The following is a 10,893-nucleotide window of genomic DNA, read 5'->3' on the forward strand; positions in this document are numbered from 1 at the left end:
CATCGTACATTTGTACCTTCCAATGGATTTCGTGTATCGTATTTGGTTGCTCCTCTACAGTGTTGCCCACTTTTTAAATCACGTTGTATATTTTCCTAGAGTAAATAAAGCTAGATGTTCCAGGTGTATCTTCAGTACTATTTCACCTGCAGTAGAATAACCTGTGGAGCTTCAGTAGGGCTCATGGGGGATATCCTGGTGATTCTGATGCACACACTTACATTAGAGCAAAGCTGGGGAGCAGCTGAATGCAAATGCTCTGTTTGCTTTCGTTTGCGGTGTCTTCCTCTGTTGTTTGACCATTAGAAACTAATTGAGGAAGAGAAATCGTTTCTCCCCACCTTTGGGCCCCTACCTATTGGTAATGATAGATTTGGAATATAAATTTAATTTTATTATAATATAATTGTTAAGTGATTGACAAAAATACAAATTCTTAAGGAAAAATCAAATCACCATTAAAATTTTGAAAGGGAATGCAATCTGCTAGAAGATACTTGCATTTAGGTTGGTGCTGTTGTGCATGCTTGACATGGAATAGGAGCTCAGGAAAAATTATTTGTGCATTTGGGACAAGAAAGGAGTCAAAATATTTCATGTTTAGCCACAGTATGTTTTTGTCTTTTTATATTTAGCCATAAATAATCACATTTGTCTGTTCTTTGGATACATGGACACAACTGCTTTATGTCCATGTGCCTGTGACCTCAGAGTATCATACAGCACATCTGTTGATATTTATATGTAATTTTTAAAGAATAAAGCAAGTTACTAAATACTATGTAATTTCACTTAAAAACCCTTGTGATAAAATGAAAATATCTTCAGTAACACTAATATACACCACTTACTAAGTTAAAGAATTATTTTGATACCTGTAAATATCCTTAATTATTTTTTTCTTTTAAAAGATATTTACAAGAATTCTGAGAAGCTTGAACCTCCCAGTGGGAAGCAGTCAAGTGTTAGTCCCAAGATTTTTAACAAATGCTTATGATATAGGACATGCTGTAATATGGATCACCGCCATGATGGTTTGTAATACATTATATTTGTTTCCTGTAGTTTACCCCTATTTTGTGTTAACCTGACAAAAATTCTGGATAGTCACAGAAGTTGATAACAGTGGCTTGGTTGGTGACTTGATTCTTGGATATTTTCTGATGTAGCAAGCTCATGTTTATTAAATCCAGAATATAGTGGTACCATTTCTAAATCTCCCTAACCAATGGACATTATAAATAGAGTCAAAAATCTAGGGTTTTGAGGGATTCACAATGTGTAACATTTTTACTGTCCAGGAACCAGACTTGTAGCCCAAAAGACTTTCCCAAGGTAGGATTACAACTCGGGATTTGTATGTGCTTAGACTCCATTACTTACTCACTGTTAATGTTCACATAAAACATTGCATTGAACATAAAGCTTACTAACAAAGTAATTTTAGTGAAGGGAGAGATGTGAAGGATTACTTTGTTGACATCATTAAGGGAAAGTGAAGACATATCAAGCTTAGATTTCAATGTCATCTTTCAAATAAGAATATTAGAACAACTTCCTATTATAATTTTCTAGTTTATCATTCATATATTGCTTCTGCAGCTATTTCTTCGTGAATTATTATTCAGTTTTACACATTAGCTTGTTTCTGTGGAAAAGACAGTTTTTTTTATTTAAAAGTTTACTTCTTAAATTTCATTGTAAGAAAAACAAATTTAAGCCCCCCTTGTTTTTGCCATTTTATTGTTACACAGAAAAATCCCATTTTTCTTAATCAGTAGGAGCAAGCACTGAAGGATGTTTACTACCTTACATATACAGTGAGTTGAAACTGGATTTTTGGCGGCTACAGAATTGGATAGTGATTAGTATTAGTTGTGGTGTGAGTGAATTTTGCTCTGCTTTCTCACACAGTTCTCACTGGCAACTTCATTTTGTGTTAAGTGTGAAAATGTGGCTGAGTGCCATGGCTCACGTCTGTAATCCTAGTACTTTGGGAAGCCGAGATGGAAGGATAGCTTGAGCCCAGGAGTTTGAGACCAGCCTGGGCCACATGGCGAGACCCTGTACAAAAAAACAAAAGTAAAAGTAAGCACGGGCATGATAGCACGTGCCTGTGGTACTAGCTCCTCAGCAGGCTGAGGTGGGAGGATCGCTTGAGCCTAGGAGATTGAGGCTGCAGTGAGCCGTGTTTGTGCCACTGCATTCCACCCTGGACAACAGAGGGAAACACTTTGAACATATTGTCTGTCCAGGTGGCTGGGACATGGTGTGACTCGGCTCACTGCACCTCCACTGGTTCAATGTTCTCTGCCACTCGCCACCATGCCCAGCTAATTTTTGTATTTTTAGTAGAGAGAGGGTTTCACCATGTTGGCAAGGCTGGTCTTGAACTCCTGACCTCAAGTGACCTGCCCGCCTCAGCCTTACATCAGGTTTTTTATGCCTGATGTTAGCATTCTTGGTAATTTTAAATTGATAATCTTAGTGATATATTTTAGTATCCAGGTTATTTACTGCAGAACAGTAAAATACACTGTTAGTTATCCTAAGTTGACAGGCATTTTTTTAGTTTTTTATGTTGGTTCAAGTAAGCTGCCCTTATTTGTAGTAGAATATTTTGAGTTGGTTTGCATGAAGTTCATTAGGGAATTGTTTTTGACTCTTATTTAAAGGTAGAATTGATTTTTGTCAGCACGTTGACTGTAAACCATATTAGTGATTTACATATAGGCTTGGGCCTGTTGACCTGTTTTTACAGTATGATGTGGGTACTGACATTTTTACCCTTTTATCTGGACAGGGTGGACCAAGTAAGCTAGTGCAAAAACACTTAGCTGGCTTGTTTAACAGCATCACATCTTTTTACCATCCTTCAAATAATGGGCGCTGGCTGGTGAGTAACTTCGTTTTGCATTATAGGGCTTGGAATTTTTAAAGATATGGTCATCCTTGACTATTGCCTATTGTGTGACCTGTAATACATTTTCTGTCCTTCATAGCTTTAGCTATATGTAAATGCTTACATTTAAATTAAATTACTGTGTTAGAGAGCATATAAATTAAATAAATAATATTGATGTGGTAACTGTTGACAACATGGCTCATTTTTGCAAAAAAATGGTAACAAAAATGCCTTAGAAGCATAGAACCATCTTTTCAGTTTTTTCCTGTCATCTGTTTTTGTTGTTTTCAAGTTGTCCAGTTAAAATAGCTTTCATGTAATGGAAAATTTATGTGCTAGAAATTTTTTTAGACTGGAATTTGAAACTCATTTTCATTAATTATTAGGAATAATTAATTGGTAACTTTTAATTCTATCTAGTTATGCTGTGCAGTTCTTTGTAATAAGATAATAAGAACTGTTATTTTAAAAATCTTTACTCGAGAAGCTAGAGAGCAACCATGAATATCTATGTGGGAAAGTAGAACCTACTTAGAACTTTTTGCTTCTGTGTCCCCAGAACAAGTTAATGAAACTACTTCAGCGGTTGCCAAACAGTGTTGTTAGAAGATTGCATCGTGAAAGATACAAGAAGCCCTCTTGGTTAACTCCTGTGCCTGATAGCCACAAGCTTACTGATCAAGATGTTACAGACTTTGTACAATGCATTATTCAGCCTGTCCTCTTGGCTATGTTTAGCAAAACTGGTAGTCTAGAAGCAGCCCAGGCTTTGCAGAATCTTGCACTCATGAGACCTGAATTGGTAATACCCCCTGTACTTGAAAGGTAAGTGGTTAGTGGGAGTCTCAGCCACAGCTAGGTTTTTCTTTTGGTCTGTTCAGCTCGATTCTCTTTTCTCCTCTGTGGCTTCTGTTTTGCTTTTTCGGTGCTTATTCCTGTTCCTAGAGGAGAAGCAGGACATTTTAATGTAATGATTGGTAACTTGATAAAGGTTTATTGGAGAGAAAAAAATTGAAATGAAATGGGTAACATACATCTTTTGGATTATTCACACATTTTAGTTACCAAAATTATATGCTTACGAATTAAGATCTGGCCTTTTTTTTTCAGACCATGTTGAGTGTCACTGAGGATTGAGAATATGGTAGTGAAAGTGGTTTTTGGATTTCTTTCATTTCTTAGAATCAGTGGTAGAGAAGAAAATTGTATTTATTATTTTCATGTATTACATATTCAGGTGTGCTGTTTTTACAGCGTAAATTTTATTTTATTCATTTTATTTTGTGTGTTGAAATGGTAAGGAAAACTCTTTACTTGCCTAGCCACTGTCACAGAATAGGCATGGTATACTTACAAAGAGAGAGACAGCTACTTTTCTTTTTTTTTTGAGACGAAATTTTGCTCTAGTCCCCCAGGCTGGAGTGCAAATCTTGGCTCACCGCAATATCCGTCTTCCTGGTTCAAGGATTCCCCTGCCTCAGCCTCCTGAGTAGCTGAGATCACAGGCGCCCGCCACCACACCCAACTAATTTTTGTATTTTTAGTAGAGATGGCGTTTCACCATGTTGGCCAGGCTGGTGTTGAACTCCTGACCTCAGGTGATCCACTTGCCTTGGCCTCCCAAAGTGCTGGAATTGCAGGTGTGAGCCACTGTGCCCGGCCTACTCTTAATTTTTTGAGAGCAGTTTTTAAAGTAATTTGTTCAAGAGCAAATTACTTAAGTTTTCTGTTGTACCTCTGATTCTTCTACTATCTGAAGCTTTATGATCTCTTTCTAAATGTTTTTGTCGAGTATAGAGGAGGAATGTTAGTTTTTTTTTTTTTTTTCTTTTTTTTTTTTTTTTTTGAGATGGAGTCTCGCTCTGTCGCCCAGGCTGGAGCGCAGTGGCGCAATCTCAGCTCACTGCAAGCTCTGCCTCCCGGGTTCACGCCATTCTCCTGCCTCAGCCTCTCCGAGTAGCTGGGACTACAGGCGCCCGCCACTACGCCCGGCTAATTTTTTGTATTTTTAGTAGAGACGGGGTTTCACCATGGTCTCGATCTCCTGACCTCGTGATCCACCCGCCTCGGCCTCCCAAAGTGCTGGGATTACAGGTGTGAGCCACCGCGCCCGGAGGAATGTTAGTTTTTAGAACCCAGAGGATCTAGCCATTGAGTTCCATAAAAATTTGTCCAAGGTCGTTAGAATTCACACCATAGCCTATTTTCTGACTTACTGTTGAGACAGAATAAGTGTTGGTCATATTTACTTGGGGAAGGGTACCGTGTTCAAGATCTTAACCAAAATGGGCCTCCATTATCTATAATATTCAGCTGTTGATGCTGCCTTACCTGCCCTCATTGCCATAAATACTCAATTTAGGCCGTACTTCATTTACCCAACTTCTCCTGTTTTTACATATACATCTTGGGGCGTTGAAACTCTCCCAGCATATAGAACTTAGTTAGGAAATGGAGTGGGGGAAGATAGGCAGTTTCCTGTCTGTCTTCAACCTCCAGTAGTCTTTGCTTCTTGGCCTCCACATAGTGGCAGAAGCCAACAGTTAATGGCAGGTTCGCTGATGCTCGCTGGAGAGGAGGGACTTCATCTGTTTGCTCAGCTAACATTTTGAAGTTTGGAGTGTTTTTGATGTTTCTTTAGTTCCCCTTTGCTTTGTTATTTTCAGCTGATTGATTATGAATAGTGAGCTAAATTCTTAGTAGAAAGAACAAAGCTTATAAATAAATAGACCCATCACATTTTTCTTTAGTCCTAAAATTTTGGACAAATTTAATATCAGCCTATTAAGTGATATTGAATGCTTGGCCAAGATAAATATTTAATAGACCAAATTGACAATACAATGACATTTTTTGAGACTTTCAGTTGTAATTTTGTGCGGTTTTGAAGTGGCATCACCTTTTTAAATTTATTATTTATTTATTTATTTATTTATTTAGAGGCAGACTCTCGCTCTGTTGCCCAGGCTGGAGTGCAGTGACATGATCTCAGCTCACTGCAACCTCCACCTCTCGGGTTCAAGTGATTCTCCTGTCTCAGCCTCCCGAGTAGCTGGGATTACAGGTGTCTGCCACCATGCCCAGCCAATTTTTGTATTTTTAGTAGAGATGGCGTTTCACCATGTTGGTCAGGCTGATCTTGAACTCTGACCTCAAGCAGTCTGCCTGCCTTGGCCTCCCAAAGTGCTGGGATTACAGGTGTGAGCCACCGTGGCCGGCCAAATATTTTATTTTTAATAAAGGCAAAACTTTTTTAAAACTAAAAATGTAGAAAAAAAATTTTTGACACTTAGTTTTACATCTCCAAGAAAGCGTCTGTTAAAGAGTTTGTTATGTTTTCTCCATTAAAAAAAAAAAATAAGCAGCTAGGCTGGCTCACGCCTGTAGTCCCAGGACTTTGGAAGTCTGAGGAAGATGGATTGCTTGAGCTCAGGAATTTGAGACCAGCCTGGGCAACATGGCAAAACTCTGTCGCTACAAAAAAAAATACAAAAATTAGCCGGGAGTGGTAATGTTTGCCAATATTCCCAGCTACTTGAGAAGCAAAGGCGGGAGGATTACCTGATCTGGGCAATGTGGAGGCTGCAGTGAGCTGTAATCAGGCCACTGCACTCCAGCCTGGGGCAGAGTAAAACCCTGACTCCAGGGTTGGGGGTGGTCAGGGGAAAGAAAGAGTGGAGTATCTGTAACTTGTTATTCCACTGACTGACCATTAGATTAGTATAACATAGATTAGGATGGCTGAAATCATGCAGTATCTATCAGTTGATGTTCTTTTGGGTTTTTTTGAGGCAGAATCTTCCTCTGTCGCCCAGGCTGGAGTGCAGTGGCATAATCTTGGCTCACTGGAACTTCCGCCTCCCAGGTTCAAGCGATTGTCCTGCCTCAGCCACCCGAGTAGCTTGGATTACAGGCATGCACCACCACACCCCGCTAGTTTTTGTATTCATAGTAGAGACAGGGTTTCACCATGTTGGCCAGGCTGGTCTCAAACTCCTGACCTCAGGTGATCTGCCTGCCTTGGCCTCCCAAAGTGCTAGTGTTACAGGTGTGAGCCATCACACTCTGCCCTCTACCAGTTTGTGTTCTTTTTTCACTGTGGAATTGGCATGGAAAGAGTTGGTAAGGTAGCAGGGGATTGGGGACATGTGCAATAAATAATCTGTGTATCTTTCCTTTGTGTACAGTAGTGTCTTCCCTTATTGGTGAGGGATGTGTTTGAAGACCCCCAGTGCATACCTGAAACCATGGGCCGTACTGAACCCTATGTATACCGTGTTTTTTCACATACATGCATACCTGTGATAGTTTAATTCATAAATTAGGCACAGTAAGAGATTAACAACAATCATAAAATAGAACAGTTATAAAAATATATTGTTCAATGTAATAGAAGTTATGTGAATCTGGTCTCTCGTTCTCAGGACACTGAAATATTTGGTTAACCTTTGTTAACTGAAACTACGGAAACTACAGATAACGGGGCTACTGTAATTCTGTTAACTTTGATTGCAGATTTTCACTCTGAGTATTTTGCTGACTGTAAGCCTTTAAGTCAAAGTGCAGTTTATGAATTTATTATATTTAATATATTATGGTATTATGCATATCTGTGATGGAGACTTTAAAAATTCTGTTTTCAAACCGTAGAACGTATCCTGCATTAGAGACATTAACAGAACCTCACCAGCTCACAGCTACTTTAAGTTGTGTAATTGGAGTAGCCCGCAGTTTGGTATCAGGAGACAGATGGTTTCCTGAAGGTCCTACACATATGCTACCTCTGTTGATGAGAGCATTACCTGGGGTGGATCCAAATGACTTTAGTAAATGCATGGTGAGTATATTGGTGATTATACACTCCATATTTAGGTAGGAGGCAAAGTAACTTCTCAGTGACAAAAGGTTGGAGAAGTTTGTGCATAAGCCTAATATAAATATGAAAATAAATGTATAACTTAATTATTAAAGTAACAGTTATTTTACTTATTTGTTTATTTATTTATTTATTTTGAGACGGATTCTTGGTCTGTCACCTAGACTGGAGTGCAGTGGTGCGACCTCGGCTCATTGCACTGTGATCTGCCTCCTGGGTTCCAGCGATTCTCCTGCCTCAGCCTCTTGGATAGCTGGGATTATAGGCACACGCCATCACGCCTGGCTAGGTTTTGTATTTTCAGAAGAGACAGGGTTTCACCATGTTGGCCAGGCTGGTCTCAAACTCCTGACCTCAAGTGATCCACCCGCCTCAGCCTCTCAAAGTGCTGGGATTACAGGTGTGAGCCACTGCGCTCGGCCGACAGCTAGTTAATTATGAAGAACTTTACAGTGTTCAATTCTAAATGAGGAATACCCAGAAAAACTGTTGTGGGATTTTGATCAAGATAATTTATTGTAGTTCATGGTATACTTGTATTTCTGAATTAGAATTATGTAATATTGAAAATCCTTTGTATCTTTCCACAGATCACATTCCAGTTCATAGCAACATTTTCTACTCTGGTGCCTTTAGTAGATTGTTCATCTGTACTACAAGAAAGAAATGACCTCACAGAAGTAAGGGTATTTTATGGTTATAAAAGGGCTAAGATGTTCTAATTATTATTGTATATGCATAGTAACACTTGACAGTTTAGAAACGACTTTGGAAGTAAAATTACTATTTTGTGACTAGAATAGTATATATGGAGGGCCGGGACATCATTGGCAAGAGAGTCTACAGAGCACCCACGACAGGAGGTGGCTCAAAAATAGGCCCTTTCTATAGACTTCTGACATCTGGAGGTGTATTTCAGTTTTATGTCACTTTTCAATGTTTTGTTAAGCAAAAGATGGTGATATTTTATTTTTCCATCATCTTAGGTTAGTAATAAATCTGTCCAAGGGATTGACATCTAATGAAGAAAGATTTTCTTCATTCATCTCTGTCTGGCTCTTTCAAAACTAACTAACTTTCTTTCTTTCTTTCTTTCTTTCTTTCTTTCTTTCTTTCTTTCTTTCTTTCTTTCTTTCTTTCTTTCTTTCTTTCTTTCTTTCTTTCTTTCTTTCTTTCTTTCTTTCTTTCCTTCTTTCCTTCCTTCCTTCCTTCCTTCCTTCCTTCCTTCCTTCCTTCCTTCCTTCCTTCCTTCCTTCCTTTTTTTGAGATGGAGTCTTGTTCTGTCACCCAGGCTGGAGTGCAGTGATGTGATATCGGCTCACTGCAACCTCCACCTCCTGGTTCAAGCAATTCTCCTGCCTCAGCGTCCCAAATAGCTAGGACTACAGGCCTGCACCACCACGCCTGCCTAATTTTTTGTAATTTTAGTAGAGATGGGGTTTCATCATGTTGGCCAGGCTGGTCTCGAACTCCTGGCCTCAAGTAGTCTGCCCGCCTCGACCTCCCAAATGCTGATATTACAGATTTGAGCCACTGTACCCAGCCCCCAGAACTATTTTCTTTATTGCAAGCATGTCGCCCAGGCTGGAGTGCAGTAGTGCCATCTTGGCTCACTACAGCCTCTGCCTCCTGGGTTCAAGTGGTTGTTGTGCCTTAGCCTCCCGGGTAGCTGGGATTACAGGCGTGTGCCACCACACCTGGCTAATTGTGTGTATGTGTATTTTTAGTAGCGATGAGGTTTTGCCATGTTGGCCAGACTGGTCTTGAACTCTTGACCTCAAGTGATCCGCTTGCCTTGGCCTCCCAAAGTGCTAGGATTACAGGCATGAGCCACAGTGTCTGGCCAGCTACCGTGCCCAGTCGCGAGCATGTTGTTGTTTATATTTTTTTGGACATTCAGGTAGTGAGAGACTAGACTTTGCATATATCATCAGTTTGAAAACTGAATTTATATTAAAGATAGCTGTTTGACTTCTGTATTTGGCCGTTGTAAAATAACATTAATTGCTTCTTTCTTTGGTTCCTAGAAAGTAGTAGATCAAGTTGTTCTAAATTGATAGTCTAGTATGGTGCTGTTTCTCATAGTACCCAATGTAATGGTTTTTCCTGTTAGTTCAGGAAAAAAAAAACAAAGGCTATGTGTAATCTTTCTCCATATTGGGATATTATAGGTGGAACGAGAACTTTGTTCAGCCACAGCTGAATTTGAGGATTTCGTCTTACAGTTTATGGACAGGTGAGCTTGTAACCCACACCAACGTTTAGCTGAAATTCTAGAAAATGACTCTTCTATCCCGGAAAGTTTAGTTTATTTCTGCATTATAACCTTTATTTAGCTACTACTGGTGCTTCTGAAGTTATAAAAGGATAATCAATTTGTGAACCATGTAGAAATTAAGTAGCTATCACTTGAATAGTTAGGACAATAGAGAGTTACCTGATCACCACCAAAAATGTCAAACCAGATTTTAGTTGCTGAAATTATGCTTTGTTTGGATTATTTAGATGCTTTGGACTTATAGAAAGTAGCACATTGGAGCAAACAAGAGAAGAGACAGAAACTGAGAAAATGACACACTTGGAGAGTTTGGTCGAATTAGGTCTGTCTTCTACGTTTAGTACAATCCTCACCCAATGTTCCAAAGAAATATTTATGGTAAGAACATTGCTGCAAAAAATAAACTTCCAGCTTTTAAGTTTCATTTGATGCTTTAAAATTGACAAGTTACTTTGTGAATATCATGCAGTTTATCATTTACATTCATAGTAAAGTTTTAAAGAAATGTACAGTTGCTCATTATTTGCAAATTTCATATTTGCAGATTTACCTGTTTGCTCTAATTATTTGCAACCCGAGAATCAAAGCTTTTGCGACTGACAAAAATTCAGTTACTTAAGTTTGATCTCACATATGCCATGTGTTCTCAGCTGAGAGCAAACAAGGCACTCTGCCTTCTTTTTTTTTTTTGAGATGGAGTCTCGCTGTGTCACCCAGGCTGGAGTGCAGTGGCGCAATCTCGGCTCACTGCAAGCTCCGCCTCCCGGGTTCACGCCATTCTCCTGCCTCAGCCTCTCCGAGTAGGGACTACAGGAGCCCGCCACCACGCCCAGC

The 10,893-nt window shown here is 39.4% G+C and overlaps 1 protein-coding gene across 9 annotated transcripts in view; it reads left to right on the top strand.

The window, feature by feature from the left end:
* PSME4 (proteasome activator subunit 4) overlaps positions 1-10,893 on the top strand; it is a 134,637-nt gene that overhangs the window by 36,999 nt on the left and 86,745 nt on the right. For all 9 annotated transcript variants that reach the window (XM_032177001.2, XM_058428429.1, XM_058428428.1 and 6 more), the window contains 7 exons: positions 912-1,034; positions 2,804-2,896; positions 3,465-3,730; positions 7,556-7,742; positions 8,372-8,461; positions 9,953-10,017; positions 10,287-10,437. In XM_032177001.2, coding sequence (XP_032032892.1) covers positions 912-1,034; positions 2,804-2,896; positions 3,465-3,730; positions 7,556-7,742; positions 8,372-8,461; positions 9,953-10,017; positions 10,287-10,437 — 975 coding nt within the window. The remainder of the gene's footprint in view (positions 1-911; positions 1,035-2,803; positions 2,897-3,464; positions 3,731-7,555; positions 7,743-8,371; positions 8,462-9,952; positions 10,018-10,286; positions 10,438-10,893) is intronic.

Source organism: Hylobates moloch, unplaced genomic scaffold (assembly GCF_009828535.3).
Source record: "Hylobates moloch isolate HMO894 unplaced genomic scaffold, HMol_V3 SCAFFOLD_15, whole genome shotgun sequence".
In the NCBI taxonomy this organism is placed as follows: domain Eukaryota; kingdom Metazoa; phylum Chordata; class Mammalia; order Primates; family Hylobatidae; genus Hylobates; species Hylobates moloch.